Here is a 24,392-nt window from a genome sequence, read left to right on the forward strand (position 1 = left end):
AAAAAAAAAAAAAAAAAAAAAAAAGACCATGGAAGATTTGGGGAGCAAAATTAAAAGTAAATACAAAAACAATTTGACAGAGAAAATACATAGAGTAAAAAGGATGATAAGAAATATATATATATATATATATATTTAATGCTCATGAAGTTTTCAATGCTCACATGAAGTTTAATGGATGGACCATTGTAAAATTTAAAGAATTGAAATTGAAATTGATGTCATGGTTCATGTAGGTTGGCTTGAATACAAAGAACAAAACTGAACTTAATAAATTGGTGATACTAGTCTAAGCTAATCAGGTAAGTGGTCTTACTATCGGCTCGGTCGAAAGACTTTTCTTATGTATGACAATACGTGCCTAGTGGCTCTTGCACGTGTTATTTATGCTTTATTTTATGTGATGATGTGATGATGTGATGACGTTAGATGATGATGTGTTGATGTTGTATGATGTTTGATGTTGTTAGATAGTGATGCGGTGATGTTGTATGATAATGTGATGTTGTTATATGATGATGTGATAATGTTATGTGATGACGTGTCAACGTTAGATGATGATGTGACGATGTTATATGATGATGGGATAATGTTATGTGATGACGTGATGATGTTAGATGATAATGTGATGTTGTTATATGATGACTTAATGACGTTAGCTAATGATGTAATGATATTATATGAATGACGTACTTGGTATGCTTGATGCACTTTATGGCAATATGATGAGTATGATGATTGTGTGACGTTTACCTTAGTATGATGATGTTTTCCATATTGAACATGCTAGTGATGATGAGTGTCATATTGCATCATGTCGTTAGATCGACATAGGACACAACTCTAAGAGTATGAAAATGATATTAATATAAATATCCACGAGTATGTGTTACCTAGAGTAACAAAGAGACGAGACTAGAGGGTTATGTCAGAAGAGACATTACGATGAATTTAGAGGGACCTCATGTATATTGTATATTCATAAGCATAGCGTTACTTCCCCTAGAGATGATGAGTGCGGACGCGCACAGTATGATGATGAGTGCGAATGCGCACGAGTGCAAATGCACACAGATGAGGGTGTTCATGAGGTGCATGATACTGTGGGGTTCCGCTGACGTCTAAACATCGCTATAGATTAGCTTGACGAGAGGGTCCAGGGGGTGTGCGAGCGCCCTGGGGATTCACACTCGCACGTGTGAGTCGTGTGTAGGGAAGTACTACACATCCAATTTGTCCGAGACTGGAGACCACCCTTAAGATGATTAGAGACAGATCCCTAAATCATGATTGCATGTGTTTGCATTTACATAGCCCCTACAGTGGGGCCACTTACTGAGTATTCTTTGAAATCCTCAGGCCGTGTGCCACATCATTTTTTAGGTAAAGGCAACGCACACTTGTACGAAGAACAGCAACATCGCCAGTAGAGACTATGGCACGTGCATAGGGTGGACTCATATTTAAATTCCTAGTCTTGAGTTAGAATAGGTTGTTTTGCATTTTATTATTTTAAATATTTTGTATTTGTTTTTATTTTCTCCCAATTTCAGTATTTCGTATTTAAACACGTAAAACCATGACTTTGTTTTTAAAAAAAGGAGTTGTTTTAATCATTTTCGAAATTTACATTTTAAATGATATTCATGTAAGAGTTATATTTCCACATTATAGATGAGCATGAGATGTTAGAAACGACTATGAATATGTGGAAATTAAGGTCGTTACAGTTGAATTTAAAAGAAAATCAATCGAAAATAACAAAAAGTTTAGCTGATTCCAAAGGTTATTTTTATTTAGTAAACTGTGTAAGAATCTTACTTTTTCTTTTAAAATAAAATTGTTATTACCCGCATAAAATTGCTATTACCTGCCTGTCATGTCTTATGCGTAAAAAAATTATTCAAAATGTTTTTATCTTTAAATAAATTGTGGAAATTATATAATTATAATTATTCCATAAATTTCTTGTTTCTAAATTTTTATTTTTAATTGAGGCCATCTAAATAAATTAAATTTAGCATACCCACCTATATGGATTAGGTATGTTTAAATTAATAGGTTCACTAGATATAAAATTGTATTTTTGGGATTGAACCTGTAACGCCCCTAATTTTCTCTAACCTAATTAGCGACGTTACCTTATACTTACATAATCAACAGAACAAGAGTTCACGTATGACAGTTTCAATAACGACAATGTGTTCATTATTATAAGCAGTTCATACTTGAGGAAATCAATAACGACAGCCTAGCCTAGCAAATAATCAACATAGAACTAGAGGAAACAATTGCAATAATTAAGAACTCAAAAGAATCCAACAAGGTGCCTACGACACTACAAACTCTCCTCAAGATTTCCATGGCCTTCGCAGCATCCATCGTCAGCCGTACATGAGAGCCTTGCCTTTACCTGAAAATATGGGTAGCACGTGGTTTAAGTATTATATAAAATACCCAGTAAGTCGCCCCACTGTTGGGGTTAAGCATATAATCATTCATCAGGATACAAGCAGTCACACACAATACACATACATGTCGCACATAATACACCTACATGAGCACAAGTGTTAAAAGAAAGAAACTGAGAGAGGGGTCTGTCTTCCATTCCTTCTCATGGCCTTAGGCCCTTGCTTTGTCCGGGCGGGGTAGATGCATGGTACTTTCCCACACATGGCCCACGTGTGTGACTGTGGGCCCACCAGGCGAGCTCGCAAGCGAACTCCCTGGGCCTGGCTTGGTCGGGTATGTATGACATACAATACCAGACGCCACTGACAAAGGAGGGCCTGCATGATATCGTGGCGAACACAATATCAAATATACGCGTCCATACCATCAGTAGCATAACGGGGGAGTGCCCCGGTACATAACCATAGCGTGCATGAGGTTCTTAAGGTTTACCTCCATGGCATTATACATACAACGTTTCATCCCCTCACCGCATTACATAGCATAACTGGGTCAGCATCGAGCAAGCATATCATATAGCATACTAGTCATCTCATTCATGGCATGTAGGGTTCTCATTACAATCACGACATGTAGCTCATACATACAGGGTAGCAACCGTGTCATAAACGTCATATACATAAACATGACATACATAGCATTTCACTGCAAGAATCACATACATAAACATGACATACATGGCATTTCACTGCAAGAATCACATACATAAACACGGCATACATGACATTTCACTGCAAGAATCACATACATAAACATGGCATACATAGCATTTCACGGCAAGGAACATCTAGCCTAACATACATCAACAACATACATGGTGCATGTTGACTCTGGCAATTCAGAGGAAAATGTCGACGAAAAACTGGTCGAAGGTTTTCGAAAGAAAAAATAGCGGAAGTAAAAGGAGAGAGGGAGAGAGATTCGCTGAGATTTGCTGAAGACTCGATGATTTATTTCTCTTCAGTTGAATCGTTTAAATAACAAATCTAATTACAAAAATAGAAAAGTGGGCGACTTCGCCCAAGTTGGCCAAAAAAAAATGGTAACTAGAATTATGCTCTTCCATTGGCATGAATTCAGAAGTTTTGAGATAAAAACAACTTAACTAAACAAGGAACTTAGCTTTTATTTAACAATCTCCTCCTAAAAGCTATGCTATATCTACCTTATTATTTGAACTCTGATTTTTTAGCGTAGTTCTTCAAATTTTACCCGCGCCAGGGACTTGGTGAAAATGTCTCCAAGTTGTTCCTCTGTTCGGATGAAATCAATCTTGATGAGCCCTCGATCTGTACATTTTCGAATGTAGTGGAATCTGATTTCTATGTGCTTGCTCCGGTCGTGCAGAACTGGATTTTTGATCAGAGAGATCGTAGCTTTGTTGTCTACGTATAGCATTGGTGGATCGTTTTCTCTCCCGATGAGTTCTTCCATTAGTCGCGCAAGCCAAACCCCTTGTGTTGCTGCCATCGAAGCGGCGATGTATTCTGCTTCATAGGAACACAAAGCAACTACCTTTTATTTTGTTGATTGTCAGCAGATCGCGTCGCCTGAGAGGAAGTAGATCATTCCGCTGGTGCTCTTAGATCATCAACGTCACCGACCATGTCACTATCATTGTAGCCGACCAGCTTGAGTTTCTTCTTTCCTCTCCCTGCGTAGTATCTTACACCTCAGTCTCTGGTTCCGGCTACATAGCGCAGGATGCGCTTGACAGCCACTAGATGCTCCGCCCTAGGTGCTTCCATAAACCTGCTCACATATTCAACAGAATAAGCAAGATCAGGACGAGAGTTTACCAGATAGCGCAGACTCCCGACAATGCTGTGGTAATTGGTGGAGTCGACTGTCGTTGTAGTGCCGGCCTTCCTTAGTTGGAGTCGAGCTGTCCACAAGCCCAGTTGTGTCCAGCAGCTTCTTCGCGTATGCACTTTGGCAAATGGAGATGCCGATAGAATTCTGTTGCACTTCAATGCCGAGGTAGTAGCTGAGAACGCCGAGATCGCTCATCTCGAAGTTCTTTGACATCTCCTTCTTGAACCTTTCGAGGACTTCCACGTCGCCTCCAGTGATTATGAGGTCATCGACGTACACTCCCACGATCAGTCGCTGCTTGCCATGGTCTTGCGTGTACATGCCATGCTTAGAGGCACAACGTTTGAATTTCAGTGACAGTAGGGTACTGTCGAGCTTCGCGTTCCAGGCTCGTGGGGCTTGTCTAAGCCCGTAGAGTGCCTTGTGCAGGCGCAGTACCTTATCAAGGTTGTCGTTGTCCAGGAAGCCAAGTGGTTGTCGGATATAGACGGTCTCCTTCAGCTCTCCATTAAGGAAAGCAGACTTTACGTCCATATGATGAACCTCCCAAGAGTAATGTGCCGCAATTGCTAGCAAGAGACGAACAGATTCTAACCTTGCCACTGGCACAAATACCTCTTCGAAGTCCACTCCTTGCTTCCGGACGTAGCCCTTCGCCACCAGACGGGCCTTGTGCTTCACAACTTCTCTTTTTTCGTTGCGCTTCAGTTTGAAGACCCATTTGAGTTCTATGGCTCGGTGTCCCGGCGGCATATCCTCCAGACTCTACGTCTGGTTCTCGGTGATGGATGTCATCTCCTCTTGCATTGCCTTCAGCCAGCACGGGTTCTCTTCTGCTTCGGCAAAGGTGTTCGGTTCATCTGCACTGATGGCATGTAGTTCGGCCACTTCTTCGAGCTCACGCGCTGCTAGTCCAGGTGGTTCACCTCCTCCCACTAGGTCGTCCATCCTCCGGTACCTAGCCTCCAAATCAGCATCGCGATCAGCATACAGCGTCGAATCCGCAGTCCGTGGTGTTGCGAATTCTACTGGTTCAAGGGGTGCATCTGCTGGCGGCGGTGACGGCTCCTGATGCTGGGCTCCTCCTTCTTCTGGCTCGGTGATGAGGTACTCCACCGTGAATTGATTTGGATTATGGTCTGCCTCGATCTCGTCATTCCACTACCAGAAGGTGTTTTCGTCGAAGACAATGTCGCGAGACACGTGACCTCGCCCCCCTACAGGATCATAGAGTCTGTACGTCTTGCTCCCGGGTTCATGGCCGATGAAGATGACCTTCAGCCCCCTGGGATCGAGCTTGGCGAGGTGGGGACGTGTTACCTTCATGTATGCGACGCAGCCGAACACGCGGAAATGATGTACCACTGGCTTTTTGTTGTACCAGGCCTCATATGGCGTCTTCCCGTCGAGGCTTCGAGTTGGTGACCGATTGAGGAGATAGACGGCCGTCATTACTTCTTCTCCCCAGAATCTCCCAGGCATCCCGGTCGTCACCAGCAATGACTTCGCTGTCCCGACGATGGTCTGATTTCGACACTCCACCACTCTGTTCTGTTGGGGGGAGTAGGGCGCCGTTAGGTGTCGTAGTATGCCGATCTCGTCGCAGTACTTACCGAAACTTGCCGAGTTGAATTCTCCGCCTCGGTCTGTGCACAGCACTCACATCTTCTTCTCACATTCGGCCTCTGCTCGCGCTTTAATGTGCTTCACCGCCTCTGCCGCCTCACTTTTCGCTTGCAGTAGGGTCAGCCACATGAAGCGGCTTTTGTCATTGACTAACAGGAGGAAGAGACTTTTACTGCCTGGGGTTGCCGGTTTGATGGGCCCGCAGATATCGCCGTGTACTAGCTCCAACGGCTCATCGGTGCGGTAGGATGTTCGAGACGGAAAGGGTGTGCGCCTCTGTTTGCCGATGAGGCACCCGTCGCACAGCTTGTTCACGCCTTTGATTGCCGGCAAACCGTACACCAACTCCTCCTTTTGTAGCTTTTCTAGGGCAAGAAAGTTTAAGTGCCCGTACCTTGCGTGCCACCTCCAAGATACCTCTTCGGTCTTGGCCGAGAGACTGACAGGTTGCTGTATCTCTAACTCTAGGATGTAAAGACAGTTTGTCGTGCGCCGAACCTGCGTGAGCAGTCGTCGTTGATTATCGCAGATTTTGAGTAGTCCACGCTCGATGGAAATGAAGCAGCCTGTCTCATCGAGTTGACCCAGGCTCACAAGGTTAGCCTTGAGCTTCGGGATGAAGTAGATGTCGGTCAGCTTGCGGTGCTCGCCTCCCTTGTTGACAAACAGGATGGTGCCGCGCCTTTCGATCTCGACGACGGAGCCGTCGCCGAATTTCACCGTCCCGCGAATCCCCGAGTCGAGCTCAGAGAACGCAGATCTAGCCCGAAAGCCTCAACAACCCTAATCAAAGAACTCGGTTACTGTCGCCGGTGGAATGGTCGTCGTCCGTCCGTCTGTCTCTGGTGGCGCATCTGTCCCTCCTTGCCTGACGTACCCTAGCGCCGGTTTGCTCCTATCTAAGGACTCACAGAAGTCTGAAGTCTCAAGACGTTTTCGATTCCTCACCTAAACCTTTCGTCTCCTCCCACACATGTACGACAGTGGCTCAAAAAGAAAAGACGGCTACTAAGGTGGCTAGGGTTTAACATGGGGACTCAAGGAATTAATACACCCTTATTGGCAAGGCATGCCTCACAGGAAATCTCGCGATTTCCAGCGATATTTAATTTTTTTTTTTTTTTGAACCCCTTATCCTTACAGAAACCAGCACTTGAAATCTTCACCTACTCATGAGTTTGATAGCCATATCATTTGTATAAACATCATGTGTTTCTTAGGCATGAGGCAATGTGGAAAGGGTGCGAGTATTTTAAGGTAAAAATGGTGGAGGGCATCGAAGTATGACCCACAAAATGGACTAACCTATTCATTTGAAATTGATACCTCAAGAAAGGTTCAATATTGATGTCTTCCTGCAAAAACAAGAGAAGCATTAAAAAAGTATGTCACTTGGATATTGCAACACTTCAAATCTTCACCCATAAATTGATTGACCTTCCAAAAACTTAATTTTACGTTTTACGAATAATCAAATGATGCTTTTTTTTTTTTTTTTTTTAATTAAACCATACGGATTTAGCATCAATTTTGTCATGGAAAATGATTGATTTATGCACCACAGCTATAGGTACCTTTTGTCATATTTTTAACACATAGCTTTGGTAGTCATCATTTCTGGTTGTTGGAATTATCCAACCTAATCATTAAATGTTTGTTTCATTTGTTTTCTCAAAGTGGACAATATCATACTGTGGAGAGTGTTCATCTAACATGGTATCAGAGTCATGCCCTAAATTTAGTCGTGCCAATAGATTGGTAAATCCTCAAATGTCAAATAAATGACTCCAAAAGAAAAGGAGTCGAGCCTCCTCGAAGGCATAGTAAAATATGACTAAGACTCCAAAAGAAAAAGGAGTCGAGCCTCGATTAAGGGAAGGCATGCTTTGTTCGAGGGAGGTGTTGGATAATGAAAGTCCTACATCGACTAATTTAGAGAATGATCATGGGTTTATAATCAAAGAATACTCTCTCCATTAGTGCGAGGCCTTTTGGGGAAGTTCAAAGAAAAGTCACGAGAGCTATTGCTCAAAGTGGACAATACCATACCATTGTGGAGTTCGGTGCCTATTTTGCATGCAGGCCGATGAAGTTTCTTTGTATGATGTCTCTTGCGGCAAAAGACAATTTTTAGCCTAAATATTGAGACCTTCTAGCCATCATTTTAAGGCATCCCACATAGATGATCGAGTAATTGAACAAGGTGAGTTGATAGCAACTTCGTATGAGGCTTGATTATTCATGGTTATAACAAAACCTATTGAGTATGCATAAAAGAACACCAAAATCCACATTTTTCACAGCTTAAGAGACAAATCTAGACACTCTAGCTCGATCGATTCATTACGTTTAGTACTCTTCGAATATTGTTCATGCCACGACCCAACGTCGACTGCAGACTCCTTCCAACCGCCGCGCCATGATCGAAAACTCCCACGAACTAGTTCCCCTCTTCCATGCTTCCTATAAAACTTGCGAAGCACCATAGAATTTGTTTGAACTCCAAAGGATGATCTATAGGATCCATGGAAAGGGTCTTTAAAACCTGCTTTAGCCAGCTTTCTCTCTCGACTATGAGCATTTTGGTGGCCACCAAGAGCTTGTGAGCTAAAAAACTTCCTTTGGCAATAATTGCAAGAGAAAACTCTAGGCTCAGCTGCTTCTTCTTTACAAGCATGACCAAAGATGTCAATGAGGTTGAGTTCTTCCAAATCATTGTCATTGTTGGGGCATAGGTTGAGGGTAAAAGGTTGATGGGATTTGTCCTTTGGGCTTTGTTTTGTCTCTGTTTGGCTATCTTGTTGAAGTAGCCATTGACTGTTTGTGAAGAGACTCATTGGATATAGAGGAAATTTTGTTGGTGTTTTTGTTTCTTCTTGGTTGATAAATTTTGGGATTGGATGGATATATACTTATAGAGGAAGATAGGGTGTTAGATCGTTTGTTGTTGTAGAAATATCATGAATATAAAAGAGATGTAAAATTTGACTTCCAACCCTATGGAAAAGGAACTTGGTACCATCATTCGTGAGTTTTAAGTGTTTGAGAGTGTAAGATGAAATAATCCATTCAATATAGTATAAACATTAGAAATTTGTCAATGGGTTGATTCAAATTCAACATCAACGTGAATCATACTTTGGACGCGATGTGAATGGTTTACCTTTTGATTATAATTATCGATATATATATATATATATATATATATTATAGCTTCCACATATATGAACATGTAATCTATGATATATGAACATGTAATCTATGATAGATTATTGGACTTGTATGTTTCCTAATATGTTAGGTTGATTATTACTTAATCAGCATGTTGAGCATGTTGTATGCCTTAATTCTTTATTATACATTGATTTAGGGTTTGGATAGCCCTCTATTGCCCAATTGTGAGTTGGACTAATCGCTGCGCTACAAAATATGAATTGTGAATTTCATAGACTATGAGCTACTGGTTACGTATTTGTAGTCTCCATGGATTGACCAGGTACCTCATAGGAACGAGTAGGTTGCAACCCCTATTCGTGAACTAACCAACAAAGGTTAGGGTCTACTTGTTACGTTTGATTTAGTTGTCACTCATACAGGATATTAGTAGCCATACGGAGTATCCTACTATAGTACAAAATAAGGGGTGGTTAGTGGGGAGAGTCATAGCTTTTTTACTGACTCAACTCGGAAGGGAGTAGAGGCAGGTAGTTTATTGTTCTAGCCAAAAAAGGCAAAATAACAACTAGTTACTGTTCCTAAGACATGTAATTTTACTGCTCTGAACACTACAAGGGTGTAAGACAGGGTAGTTTACTAACCCAACCAGGAAGAGCGTAGTGGCAAATAGTTTACTGTTTTAACCCGTTGAGGGTGCACGAGTAGGTAGTCACTGTTCCAGCGTGAAATGGGTGTCATGACATGTAATTACTGATCTTAGGAATAGGTAGGTGTTGTCCAACACTACTAGAGAAAATCCACGGGTCTGAGCTTAGTAGGTAGGTATGGAGAATCCATATCAGCGAGTAATCATAGAGTCTTCTCTTGAGACCGCAACAGATTTTTGTTAGAGACAGTTTCGAGCACATAGCCTAAGATTCCGTGTAAAGGATTAAGTCCGACAAAGAGCCTAAGTAGGATGCTTGCTGAGTATTTTTATACTCATTCCATGTTGTTTTGATTTTTCAGGTAAAGTGTAGACTAGTATCGGTGGCGGAAACGACAATTAGATCAAGTCCTCTCTTTCCATGTCGTTTTTAGTATCATTTTGATGTTTATTTTCTAAACTCACGATATTTTCTAAACTGTTTTTTATGTGACTCGGCCGGTATGGTTGTGTTCTTTTAATTATTTTGGGTTTTTGGAATGCATATTTCGAAATTTTAATTTTTCTTTCATCCCCTGTTTTATAAAAGGTAATGTTGTATGACTTATAAAAGGTAAATACCACCGTTCTTTTTGAAAATATAGACAAACTTGGATTAACGAATCTAAGCGCCAAACTAAACTTCACCATAACAGCAGTAGGAAACCAATCTCCAATTGGGGGTGTGGTTCAATTTAATAAGGTGAAGGTCTTGGACCTATGCCCTTCTGTGGGGCTCGAGACACTAAGACTTTGAAGAATTTTATTTTTAACCTCAAACAGTACTTTCGAGCCACAGTGGCAGAAGAGGCAAAGATCACATTGGTCATAATGCATCTAGCTGATGATACAAAGTTGAGGTGAAGATCCAAGTACATGGACATCCAAGATTCTCGATATACTATAAAGCAAGAGAATGTCGAGATAATAGCAAGGAGAAAGTTAAGGGAGCTAATGCATACTGAGAATATATGAGACTATGTTAAATAGTTGGATACTCATGACCTGTCCAAGAAAGACAAGTTCTTCTGTTTTGTGGACGGGCTGAAGTCAGGCAAAGACCAAGCTCAACGAACAAAGAGTTCAAGACTTTTCCTATGCTACAATTGAATGACTCTTTGACCTTAACAAGGATTAATCCTAAGACCCCAATAGGTGGAGGAGGTGACAGAATTGAAGGTAAAGGAGAAGAAGGCAAGTCCTTCACGTGTTCGATAAAAGTTTGCGGTTTCATTTATTTAGTTTTTTTTTTTTCACGTTTTCTTAAAATTAGTTATTTGAATCTGTGCACACACCTAGAACGGAATAGCTGCCCAAAATTTATTGCCACTTCAGCCATTTTTAGAATTTAGTTTGTTTTAAATAGTCTAATTAAATGAGAAACATTGTTTCTCACAAAGTCAAATGCGGAGCTTTCCTTCTCTCAGGCTCTGTTTTCATTCTTCTTCCAACAAATTTTGTTCGACTGATTTTCCTCACTCAACGAGTTCCTCTCACCTCGATTTCTTCAGTCAAAAGTCATCAAGTGGTATAGAGCTTGGTTAATCTATCGGTGGTATATCATTGTGAAGGAGCCAAGATTATCAAAAAGTTGATTAGCTCAATTAGTTAGAACGTCGACCTAACAACGGACATGCTCACGTACTCCTCCACTCCATCCTTGAATAGCAATAATGAAGATCGTCTTCATTCGATCTTCTCCAATTGCAAATTTGAATCTAGGGCTTTTTTCTCTAGGTCCACTCTTTTTCCTATTCAAAGATCAGCTCGACATTCTCCTACAACATGATCACATTACTTACTCTTCGCTTCTAAGAATGAACACAATCCCCACATATCAACATGAGTCCTTACTTACTCCTTGCTTCCAAGGGTGAAGACTATTCCCAAAGAGCAACATCCATGTTGCTTATTCTCGCTTCTAAGAGTAAATGCTATTCCCACAAACCAATATGAGTCTTTCCCAACATGTTTTGTCTTCACTCACACGTATTTGGAAAATTCTCAAAAGGTTACCAAATATAGAATTGCTCAATGCAAAGCACACTTCACTTTTGGAGGTTCTATGCTTGAGCCATAAACTTTTCTTTAGTCATTCTATCTTCAGGATCACTCTCATTCAAATATAGTCTTCACTTCATTCATGTACCTTATTTTTATTCTAGATAATTCCTAATAAACAAAAGTTAATAACATTCTCATTTTGATTAAATCCATTTTGATTCGTAAATGAGTCTTCAAATTCAAAAATCAAATAAACGCAAAGTTGAAAATTCAAGGATCAATTTTAACAATTATCGTTATAAAATGATTAATTGTAATTATTGGTTTGCATATTTCTATATTTTTTTTAAAAAAAATTGTTGTAATCTAAATTATGTTAAATATGCAATGGATTATGTTAATTTATGTTTATATTTTTAAAACACTTAAAAATTAATTTTTTAAATCATTGGACCGGTTACATAAACAACTTTTCACACTGATATGATATCGTCCACTTTGAGTGGATGAAGATATTATTCGTTGATTATAAGCTCATAATCATTTTCTAAATTAGTGGACGTAGAACCCTCATCCAACCAGATCCATTAATAATGTATTTTTTAATATTTAATTTAGAGGAGAATATAAAAAAAAAAATTCTAAAGTGATGTTTCTTCTACTACTTTAGACCACTTTATAAAAATAAAAATAAAAAATAAAAACTTCATTTTAAAGTTTTCAAAATCCACCTGAAAAAAAAAAAAAAAAAAAAAAAAAACCGCGATATTTGTGTTCACCTTACTTTGCTCGTCACTATTCCGCGTCAAACCAGAGTTAATTAGCCTGTGACATTTTGCTCGGCTTTTCCACTCTCTCCGGTACCACCGGGAAGAACAAACAACACTCCTCTCTCTTTCGCTTTCAAAAATCTTGTGTAATCAAGAGGAAAAGTAAGTCCTCCTTTGAAATTCATTCAATATCTGTCGTTGTTTTAACATTTTCTTTCCACCCAGTTTAGGGATTTTGTATTGCCTTATTACAAATTCTATTTCTCAATGTTGCTTGATTCTGTAACTCATTTTCGAGGCGATGTGAAGTATTTGAGTTCTTATGTTTGATTCCAGATGTTGATCCAGTCTTTTCCCCACTCCTTAATGAACATTGTACTCAAAAACCTTAAATCAACCTGCCAAAGGATTTCACTGTCGAAGTCCTTTTCTATATTCCTTTACTAGTCTCCATACAAGCTGCGAGGGCTTTTATATCGAAATTCGGCGCTTAAAGTTTCATGGGGTTCTTTTCTTTTCCTTGTTTTTTGGGTTCTTTTATTTGGGAGGACCTTTTATAATGTCATCAGTTGTTGGTCAACAAGCTTTTGTGTAGTAGTGGTTGGTTTCTGGTTGATTTCCTGTGCTATTACCAAGTTTTTGTTGTATATGTGTGACATTTATATGGATATTTCATGATAGATTGCTTTGGATCCTTGAATGCTCAATAGTTAACGATGTATCATTCTGCAGTTCTTGTTTAATTATTCTCAATGTAATGTTTTAGATGGACTACAGCAGTGAAGAAGAGTCAGATTTCAGTGACTCAGAGATAAATGATTATGCGGACAAACCATATGAACAGCTGAGGACTGGAAAACTAGTTGTGAAAACAGCAAATGGAATTCTTAGATGTCCGTTCTGTATGGGGAAGAAAAAACAGGACTACAAATATAAGGATTTACTCCAGCATGCTTCTGGAGTTAGTAAAGGCTCTAAGAACAGGAATGCTAGACAGAAGGCGAACCATCTTGCTTTAGCAAAATATCTAGAGAATGAGCTAGCTTCTGAAGCGGACCAAATACGGCGTCCAACTCCACCAGCTCCTATCAGTCGAGATTCAGAAAATGAGCTTTATGTGTGGCCTTGGATGGGAGTCATAGTCAATATATCAGTAGGGGAGGACAGAAAGTCGGTCTGCGATTCAGGGTATTGGAGACAAAAGTTTGCTAAATATAGGCCCTTAGATGTTTATACTTTTTGGAATGAGAAGGAATCCCATGCTCAGGCTGTAGTTGAATTCAATAATGATTGGAATGGTTTTGTGAATGCAACGGACTTCGAAAAATTGTTTGAGACCAACAATCATAGTAAAAAGAATTGGAAAACCAAAACAAATTCCAGCTTGGAAATTTATGGTTGGTGTGCACGCGCCGACGATTATAACTCAAATGAGCCTATAGGCGAGTTTCTTCGGCAGAGAGGGAAATTGAGAACCGTCTCAGACATTGTGAACGAGGCAACTCAAAGTAGGAATACGGTTGTGGAGAATCTTACACATGAAATTGATTTGACGAATAAAAATCTGGATGAACTACAATACAAGTACAATGAGAAGACAATGTCTTTAAGTAGGATGCTTGAAGAGAAAGACCAGCTTCACCATGCTTTTGTTGAAGGTTGTTCTTTTTTGTTTGTGTGGAGGGGATATATGCATGAGTGTTTAGTTTCCTCATGTTCTACTATATTTTCCTCAAGTGTACTATTATATTCACAACCACAATATGAACGAATGTTCAGTTACATAACTTCAAGTTCGTATTAAAATGGCTTGTCTCTAAACCTCCTCCCATAAAGATGATGATCGTATTTGTTAAGCATTTATGATTTCCCTAGGGCAAAGAGACTTGCAAAGAGGTCACCATGTGTCTATTTATGTTGCATAACTCTGATACTGTGCCATTTGATGTTTATGATTTGTCTTATTCGGTTCAGAAACCAGAAAGACACAGAGACTTGCACGAGATAATGTTCGGAGAATATTAGAAGAACAAGAAAAACTGCACCAAGAGTTGGAGACTAAGAAAAAGAAACTTGATTCCTGGAGTAAGCAATTGAACAAACGTGAAGCATTGACTGAACTTGAGAGACAAAAACACGATGAAGAGAAGAAAAAGGTGATATGAGGCCTCCTGGTTCACATCTTTACCCTGTTATTGTTCATGTTTCATACAATGTTCTCTCATGTTTAAGACGATCTGGGGCTTAGTAAGCATTAAGCTAATAGCTCGAACTTATGTATGTTTTACTATCAGAGATGTGGTTTACAATCATTTTTAATTTTTCTTGTTCTTCTAGAATGATATGAGGAACAATTCGCTCCAGTTGGCTTCTTTGGAACAGAGAAGAGCTGACGAAAATGTTTTACGCCTTGTTGAAGAGCAGAAGGTTTGTTCATTGTTAATTTCCGCTTTATTTTCTCGTTAAAAAGCAATGATTCAATATTTTTTTTTCATCCAGAGAGAGAAAGAAGAAGCTTTAAGCAAGATTCTGCAGTTGGAAAAGCAGCTGGATGCGAAGCAGAAGCTGGAAATGGAAATTCAAGAACTGAAAGGGAAACTGCAAGTTATGAAGCATCTTGAGGATCAAGATGATGTAGGAGTACAACAGAAGATGAAAGAAATGGATGATGATTTGAATCAAAAGGTTGAGGATTTGAACGATTTACAGGAGCTATATCGAACACTTGTTGCCAAGGAGCGTGAAAGCAACGATGAATTACAAGACGCCCGCAAAGAATTAATAACTGTACGTTCTCGTGCATCCCTTCTATTAATTATGATTCTCTCTTGATGCTCCAACTTATTCCTAATAGAAAAAAGAGATACAATCTTGACGTCGTGTACTCGTTTCTCATTGATCAATGATTTTGCTGTGTAGGGATTGCAAGATCAATCATCAAATGGCCGCCCTAATATTGGAATAAAGAGAATGGGAGATATTGATATTAAACCATTCCAAAACACTTGCAAACAGAAATTTTCTCCTGATGAGGCAATGGTGCAAGCCTCCACTTTATGTTCCTTGTGGCAGGATAGTTTGACTGATCCAAATTGGCATCCATTTAAAGTTGTTACTATTGATGGGGATTCCCAGGTACCTGAATATGTCTTTCTCATCATCCTTTTTGTAGATTTAAATTGTTTGAGGAGTGACCCATATTTCTTTAATAGTGCCTCGAATAACTTGAGGTTGGGATTACCTCCCTTCTCAAGTGTATTCAAGACGAAACCGAATAACACCATACTTTCGCATACTTCCCTTAATGCACGAATGCACGAATGCACAATTCCACTAAAGTGAGCTTTCAAGGTTTCTGCCTTCAATCATCTGTTTTTTTTAAATGGATGTTTTCTTCTAGTCTCTAGTCTATGGTCTTTCTATCCATCTATAGCTATTTTATTGTGAATCCTTGCCTTTACCTGGGTACTTGTCATGAAAACATGCCAAATAGACTTGGACATTATCCACATGGTACAAAAACAAACAGTACTGTGAAGCTACAGATCTCTAATTGATGGTCTTTTTTAGTTAAAAATTACATTGTGAACTATATGATGCATGGCAGGAGAATATTGATGAAGACGATGAGAAATTGAAAGGTCTGAAGCAGGAATGGGGCGACGAGATATACAATGCTGTCGTTACTGCCCTGAAAGAGATGAATGAATATAATCCAAGTGGTCGTTACTCCGTACCCGAACTATGGAACTTTAAGGAAGGAAGGAAAGCTACTTTGAAGGAGGTGGTCAGCTATATTGTTAAGAGTATCAAGTCTCTGAAGCGAAAGAGAACATGAGAGGAAGGTCCCTGAAGCAAAAGAGAATGCGTGAGGAAGGTGTTATCTCATCTTTTTTACTGTTGAACCCCAATTTTTTAAAAATTTCCTCACATAATCTTTTGTATGGGTTAATTTTCAAGTACTTCGGCTAATCTCATTAACTATGGGATCGAAAAGGTCGAGACGCCGTTTGGTTAAGGTTTTATCAATGTGCTAGACATTCATGTAGCGCCTTGGATATGGTTATGTGCTGATTGTTATTGAGTTTATAAATTTATATAACTGCATGATATTCACTTTTGTTTGTAGTATTGAGTCCAGAGGTAAGGACTTCATGCCAGGTGATCCAGTGAAGAAAATCTAAAGAAAAAAAGAACAAGAAAATCGGTATCTCATATCCCTCTACTCTTGACATCTTATATGTCTTTTGAATTATTTGGATGTTCTTCGACTCGTGAAATCTACTAGCTCTATTAACACCATTCAACAATTCATTGACAAAATTCATGACATATATATTAGGGCCTAAATAGAAATGATATGGTATACGAAGTGGTTTGTGAAACTCCATTAAGATATGCAAACTCGAATAAAAAAATGCAAGTGGCACCTCATACTCTTAAATTTAGTCATGTTCTTAGTATGCATGGAAGTATGATATAATAAAAAGGCCGTAGAAATTTGAGCATGAAATGAGCTGATTTGATGTATGTAAGAGCACGTTAAACGTTATGGTACACTGTTATCGAGAAAATGAACTCTTGAGCTTTGATTTGAACTAAATTAAATGTGTCTTTAATATGATACAAAGCACGTTATAGGAAACTTATATTAAGATTTGAGCATAGGATGAGCTGAGAATTATACATGTTGAATGTTATGATGTTCACTTATAGAGTACAAACTAAACTATGAACTAATTTGCATCGTGGGGTGACCTATAATGCGACTTGTCAGATATATTGGGTCATATGGTATTTCCTCGTTCTCTTCCCCAATCGAGATATGAGATTAATACTAAGTATCCATGTTAGGTCGCCATGCTATGTCTTCAGTTTATGTGTGTAATTTTAGCTGTTATATGGGAATAATTAAGGGTGCACCAACTAGCCCTTAATCGTGAACCTAATGCGATTGTTAGGGGTTCAGATAGCTATAGAACTGACTTTTAAATTTATAGACGATAATTTGTGAGGACTAGTGCTAGTAAGTTTGTGAGTTAGCTTTCCTATAGTGAGCTCGTCATGAGTAGCAGGGGTCCACAGTTGTACCTTGGAGTAACGATTAGAGGTTCGCCAACTAGCTCCTAATTGTAAACCTGACTCGATTTTTAGTGGTTGGGTAACTATAGAACTGATATACGATATTTTATGACATATGATTTGTGCTATGTGGAAATTATTAGAAAGTTTGCCAACTGTTGTTTGTCAGCCCGTTGTTCTTTATTGAACATGTCAGGAACAAAAAAGGTCTACAATTGTACTTAGAGTTGATTGAGCCTTAGCATGCATGAATCCTATGAGATTAATATCAAGGTTGCGCCTCGGAACCTAGAGCTATGATGATGACGACGATAGACTAGCAGAAAACAAACGACTAACTAGGAGACTTAAAAAGCTTTAGAAAAATTCAAGGGTAAGGAAGAATGAGTAAACTTAGGATATTGCCTACAAATGAACCCCCAAACGAGAATAAGATATTGAATGAATGAACTAACATCAATCCAACTTAATAATGAACTATGAGCTACCAATAATATGTTTATTGAGTATATTTTATATGCGAAACCCTGCTAATTCAAATTTTTTAGACGAGACATGACGGAGTAGTCGAGGTGGAGACAGACACGAGCTAGGGCTTTGCTCGTGTACTTTGAAGGATGTTTTTAAATTTAACTATAAATGCATGCGTTTAAAGGAAAGTTTTAAATTAAAGGTTATTTTCAAATGCGAGTGGTTACAATTTATTAAAAACTAAATATTATATTGTATAATTTTGTATTTTATTTATTTATTTATTTTTAATTGAAAAAACCAGCTCATCACTTTCTAGCTCTATTTCTCCCCGTTGGATAACAGCCCACAATCCCCCATTTTCAATCCCTTCCCAAGTCTCCTTCCTCCTCCTCCACCTCCGCCTCCGCCCATCGCCGGATGGAAGCTTCTCCGATATACTGTCTTCCCAATGACACTTTCCATCAGATCTTCCTATCCCTCCCTCTCCGTCAAATTATGATCTGCCGTTGCGTCTGCAAGCTGTTCGACCAAATTATCTCATCCCCTTTCTTCATTGACCTCATCTCCATCCGTCCCCCTCTTCACCTCATCGCCCTTCGGCCGCCGCATCACCACCACCACCACCACAGTCACGAGAGCCTCTCTGCCGCCGCCGCCAATTCTTCTCTCCACGTCTATGACCCTGATCAGAATCAGTGGCTTCGTTTCTCCCTCGATTTTTTGCCCTTTCGATTCCCTCACCCTGTCGCGTCCTCTCTCGGTCTTGTTTATCTCTGGGGTGACTCGCCGGAGTCTCCTGAGTCGAATAAGTCGCTTGTAGTTTGTAACCCTTTGACTCGCCAGTTCCGGGTCTTGCCGCAGCTCGGCTCGGCCTGGTCCCGACATGGCTCGGTTTTGGTTGACTCTGCTAATAGAGTAATGGTTTTGACGGAGCTTGCGGCTCTTTATTTCTCTGGGTCGAATCAGTGGAGTAAATTCTCTTCTAACCTGCCTTCGAAACCTCGAAGCCCTGTGTTGGTTTCTAACTCGGTTTATGCTCTTTGTGATGTGGGTTCTCCGTGGAGAAGCCAATGGAAGTTGTTTTCTTGTACTATTACTGATCTCAAGAGCTCCCAGAATTGGGGTCGGCTTGAAAGGCACGAATGGGGGGATGTTTTTGACATTTTGAAACGGCCTCGTTTGGTCCGAGGGACGGGGAACCAAATCTTGATGGTGGGTGGGCTCAAATCGTCGTTTTCGTTGACTGCTTCGTGCTCGACGATTCTGATTTTAAGGTTGGATTTGGATACATTGGAGTGGGATGAGGCGGGTCGTATGCCTGTTCAGATGTTTCAGTGCTTTCAAGGGTCAAGTAAGTTTAAGGTTTTTGGTGGTGGTGATCGGATTTGCTTTTCGGCGAAGAGAATGGGGATGATGGCATTGTGGGATTGTTGTTCTGGAAAAGCAGAGTGGCGGTGGATATGTGGGGTGCCTGGATATAGCGATGGGCTTTACAGAGGATTCGTGTTCGAGGCAAGGTTCACGGCCCTGCTGCCTTAAGTTGCCTGCCTAGACGTGGTTTGCTTGCTAAGTAAAATTAGTGTCGGTAAGCTTGCAAACAAGTTATTTATCTGGCAATCTTTACATTGAATTTGATGACCCTAGCTGTAAATTGCTGCGTTTGTTGGGTTTTGGTAAGCATCTTGCAACCGTGCAAATGGCAAATGCCGTAAAATTTTATGGAACCTTTTAAACTAAGATTTATGAATCCTTCCCTTGTAGATAACCGTTATTAAGCTGGTGAAGACAGTTATGAGATGGTGCTTAGCCTTAGAAAGTTTGAATGGTAACTTTGTCCCTTATTTGCTTAGATTTATGTGCACCGAAAAGAAATTTCGTTAAACTTGAGATGGAAAGCTTCATGCTGGTTCTATTTTTCTATCCTAATACATCCCGACAGATATTGTTGGTAACTACACAATGTTGTCCTTCGTTGATTAGTGAAGGAGCAAAAGTTAATCACTTCCATCCTCTTAATGAGAACAGTAGGGGTAAGGAGGGACACAAATACAGACACAACACATGGATAAGACAAGACAGATACAATGATATGAATTTCTAATATAGGAGTAAGTGCGCACGCACTTGGGCACTATTATTTATTTTTTATGTATACAAATGTGTATATGTTGACATGTGGTTGAAGCAACCGTCTTTTAGCATTCATTTGGAGGGCTGGGGGGACTAGGATGGCTTTTGTATGCTTTCATGCTCAAGCATAAAGCTTTAAAGGATCTTCTTAAGTTTGCAAATAAGGAAGTGTTTGACCATGTGCAAATAAGGAAGTGTTTGACCATGTCATCAGTCAATTAGCCTTGCTGATTGAAAAAGACAAGGACATCAATGTCATGGAAGAGAGCTAACTCCTTGTTGTTTGAAGAAGCCCTCCACTTCAATTGGTATTTTTTCACGAAAAGACCATGCCATCAGTCAATTAGCCTTGCTGATTGAAAAAGACAAGGATATCAATGTCATGGAAGAGAGCTGGAAACTATAAATGATCGTTATGAAAAAGATGCAAGGTCCTCTTGTTGGAACTTTTGGATATCTTGACTAAGGAGGATATCTTTTGGTCCTAAAGATTAGATACTTGTGGCTCAAGATCAGAGATGAATGCTCTTTTTTGTTTTTGGTCTTTTTTTGGGATGAGAAACAATATCATTGATGGGAGAAAAATCCTGATTCGAAGGAGATACCAAAGATTTCTTCATTGGGACAAAATAGATACAAAAGTATAAGACTTAGAAAAGAGAGATCATTTTATACCAAGAAATAGCAAAGCATGTAATACCATCCTAAAGATGGTCAAAATGCCTCTCCTTTCTTCAATAGGTTCTTTGGTTCATTCAATCCAAGTGACCCAAAAGAAAGCTTTCATAAAGTTGACCTAAAGGTGCTTCTTCTCCATCTTGAAAGGTGACCTAATAGAGTGGATCCAAAGAGGTGATGGGCTTGTTGTGGGTGAGGTGTCGACCAATCAAAGATGTGCATAAGATCGTTACAAAAAGAAAAGGCGAAAGAATAAGTGTGTAAGATCCCTCGTTACTAAGATCATTTTAAGCATCTGTACTTGTCTAATTAGAGATGGATAAATTGTGCTAAAATTTTCCTCTCCATCTTTTTTTTTTTTTTGTATGTTATAAGACAAAGATGAACGATTTAGATTCTAACTCAAGGGCCATTTTGATTTCCTTGTTCACCATTCATAGAAGTATTTTAGAGAGAGAATTGAGGAGTTCCTTCTCCATCCTCCCTTTTATGAGAGGGAAAGACTTTTTGAGACATGTTGGGGTGTGTGTTGTTTTGTGGGGCCAGTGGGGAAATAGGAATAATTGGGTATGGAGAGAGCTTGAAAGGTCTTCAAGTGATGTTTGGGCCTATATTAAGTTCAACGTCTTTTTGTAGACTTTGGTGGCAAAACCATTTTGTTACTATCCATTAGGTCTTGTTTTACTTGATTGGAGACCCCTTTTTTAGTTTGTCACATTCTCCTTTTTTGTGGCTCTTTTTTTGCATGCAATGTGTCACGATCATGCTTGTTCAGGACGTGTTTCTCATGGTCGTATGCCCGTTCCACTCCGTTTTTACCTTGCTTTCATTGTTTGTTTTTCATTTTAGCATAGTTGTTTACTTTCCTTATATTTTTGTTGGTGTATGACACCTTGCCTCATAATGCACTATGTGGGTATGACTATTTGTCAATCCTTCCTACCGAGAGTTGTACGCAATGAATGCTGTTATTATCCTTAATTGCTTGCTAGCTTACGACAAAAAACATTTTCCAACACCTTTTCTCTAACATTCTTTTCTTAACTCGTTTTCCTAGAAAAGGGGTGGAGGTTGTGAGATAGGCCCTTTGTACCATCAACAATCCAAAATTCGAGTTGGCTGACTTCTCAAGAGCGAAAGTAAGTGTTGTCCTTTGTAAGTCTTGAAGAAGTGCGATGGTGACAACATGCTTTTGTATTCTTTCATTTTTTTTTTTTTCCTCAATGGAAGTTTAGTTATTCATCAAAAAGGAAGAAAAAAGAATTTATGGAGTAGGATGTCTTCGATGGAATCACTAGTCTTCAAATACCACGGCTCCCGACCCTCATGGTTCCTCTTCTAAATTCTTGAAAAATTTGCACAACACCTACATGTTTGAGAGCATGACGATGTTCTGTATTTTTATTTTTATTTTTGCAGAAAGACATCTCTAATGCCATTATCAACTAGGGGTTTTCTCTCTTTTTCCCCCAAAAGTGGATACCAAAAATGTTAAAGATTACACTACTAACTAGTGGTCCCTGTAAAACCGTGACTAAGGTGATTGTTGAGAGGATGAAGGCAATTTTGCCTCAAGTGACTATTGAACTTGAGATGCTTTTGTAAGAAATCTACAATCGATATACTCCATTGAAATGGCCGATAAAGCTGTTGAGGATTGGAAAAGAAGAAAAAAGCTATGGAGTTATTATAAAACTTGACGTCGAAAAAGCTTACAACCTTGTTGATGGAGAATATTTGAATGGTGTTAGGAAAGCATGAGGACACATTTTCTTTATATGTATGAAGGATCATCTTGGGGTTTGGATCAAGGAAGTGTTTGACCACGTCCATTGAAAAGCCGCGGTGACTTAAAAATCAAGGGTATTGATGTCATGGAAGAGAGCTGGGAATCACAAATGACTATTGTGATGCATGCAAGGCCCTTTGGTTGGAACTTTTGGATATCACGAACAAGGTATCTATTGGTCCCCAAAGATTAGACACTGAGCAAGGATTACACGAAAGATCATAAAACTAAAAGCTTAATTTTCCAATAAAGAAAGGAAACGAAAAGATTGAACAAGCCTTTTGAGTTTTCAAGTGGGCTGTTTGGGGAGTTGTGTTAAGATGGTGAGGTTTGTCATTTTGGTTCTTTAGTTGGAATTAGTGGCATAGGTTAGGGATAGTCTTGTTCTAAGGAGGCATGGTTCAAGCGTCTGCTGGGGAGTTGTCCTGGTTTCAACTAATTTCAAACTCACAAGTAGATGTAGATAGTAAAGAAGGGGGGATGTTCTTGCTGTAAGGACGTTGAGGTTGATTTTTCCTTTGATATTGGGGAAGTCATTTTATTTGTAAGTGTATGATAACATAGCTCTTCTTTTGGTTGCTTTGTCAGTCTCCTTCCATACGTACATTGCATGTGCAGAATAAGCTCCCTTAATTTGGTGAAGGGTTTCTTGATGGGAAGTGACAAATCACTCTCAATCATCTCAAGCTTGTGAATGACATCTTGATTTTCAGCTAAGAAGAGGAAGAGAAGTTCGGAAGTGATTCAGAGCTAAAATCAATTGGGAGAAGACAACTATCAATGGCATAGAGATAGATCCTAATTCCGTTCTATTCATTGTGAATGACATCTTGCTTTCTATTAAGCATTCACTAATTCCGTTCTATCCATTGTAGCTTTCTTATCGAATCCACTGCCAGAAGGCAACGCAAAGATTGTTTGTTTGTTGGCAAGTTAAGGACTCGAGCACTCCCAACTTGAGGTAATGAATTCCACAATTTCTCAATGAAAAAATAGATGATTGAGGCTTTCTTCTACTTGAGCTTATGATGATTGGGCAAAGGGCACCTTGTTTGGAGTCTTCCAGCCAAGTTTAAGATTTCCATTAAGGCTAACTGGATTATGATATCAACTAACATTTCTTATTCTAAAGACGAAAGAATTCGAATTCATCACAGAAGAATTTTACTTTTCAAATTGTTGAAATGATTTGTGTCTTCTTTTGTTGTTGTTGGATGTCAGAGCTAGAATACAAAATATAAAAGTTGAAGCTGGATTGTGGTGAGCTGCCCTTCAAATATATTGTGAAGGATCTGAGAACAGATTCCTGCTTGGGGAATAGATTCTAGCATGGCTCGGCTTGACTTGACTTGACTTGACTCGAATTATATGGTTTGCAATGGAAGTTTTTAGTGAGCCCAGAGGCTTCTGAGAGGCGACGAGGGAGAATTTCTAAGCTATTTGGGTGGGCATCCTGCATCTGCTTCTTTCAGGCAAATTATAAAATGAAAGCTTTGATGAGAGGTTTAACCACATAGATTAATTGGCATTTATTGGCATCTCTTGGCATTGGCTTTAGTTGTTGTATACATGTAGATATGCCACGGAAGTTACTGATCGTTCATATACATCTATTACCAAATGATATGCAAGGAATTAAATTTGATGGCGCTTGATGTTCGATCATAATCTTATACATTTTTTATTCTTG

General features: G+C 39.4%; 2 protein-coding genes across 18 annotated transcripts; both read left to right on the plus strand.

Annotated features, from left to right (window-relative positions):
* Positions 1 to 12,539: 12,539 nt before the first annotated feature.
* On the plus strand, positions 12,540 to 16,669 carry LOC111433413 (factor of DNA methylation 1-like). Its single transcript, XM_023070466.1, has 7 exons — positions 12,540 to 12,711; positions 13,316 to 14,207; positions 14,524 to 14,705; positions 14,887 to 14,976; positions 15,049 to 15,336; positions 15,469 to 15,684; positions 16,157 to 16,669. The coding sequence occupies exons 2-7, from the start codon at positions 13,316 to 13,318 to the stop codon at positions 16,385 to 16,387; spliced, it is 1,899 nt and encodes a 632-aa protein (XP_022926234.1). The 5' UTR covers positions 12,540 to 12,711; the 3' UTR covers positions 16,388 to 16,669.
* Positions 16,670 to 18,417: 1,748 nt separating this feature from the next.
* On the plus strand, positions 18,418 to 24,361 carry LOC111433414 (SKP1-interacting partner 15-like). 17 transcript variants are annotated; one of them, XR_002708799.1, is made up of 6 exons: positions 18,418 to 19,690; positions 19,867 to 19,930; positions 20,086 to 20,213; positions 21,971 to 22,052; positions 23,321 to 23,663; positions 23,947 to 24,361. XR_002708799.1 is itself a non-coding variant. In XM_023070468.1 (2 exons), the coding sequence occupies exon 1, from the start codon at positions 18,523 to 18,525 to the stop codon at positions 19,642 to 19,644; it is 1,122 nt and encodes a 373-aa protein (XP_022926236.1). In that variant the 5' UTR covers positions 18,418 to 18,522; the 3' UTR covers positions 19,645 to 19,690; positions 23,947 to 24,361. The 17 variants fall into 17 exon arrangements, 1 of the variants encoding a protein (XP_022926236.1); XR_002708802.1 differs by having other exon boundaries at positions 21,976 to 22,052; XR_002708800.1 differs by lacking the exon at positions 20,086 to 20,213 and adding an exon at positions 21,061 to 21,169.
* The last annotated feature ends 31 nt before the right edge of the window (positions 24,362 to 24,392 follow it).

This window comes from Cucurbita moschata, unplaced genomic scaffold, assembly GCF_002738365.1.
Source record: "Cucurbita moschata cultivar Rifu unplaced genomic scaffold, Cmos_1.0 Cmo_Scf00042, whole genome shotgun sequence".
Taxonomy (NCBI): domain Eukaryota; kingdom Viridiplantae; phylum Streptophyta; class Magnoliopsida; order Cucurbitales; family Cucurbitaceae; genus Cucurbita; species Cucurbita moschata.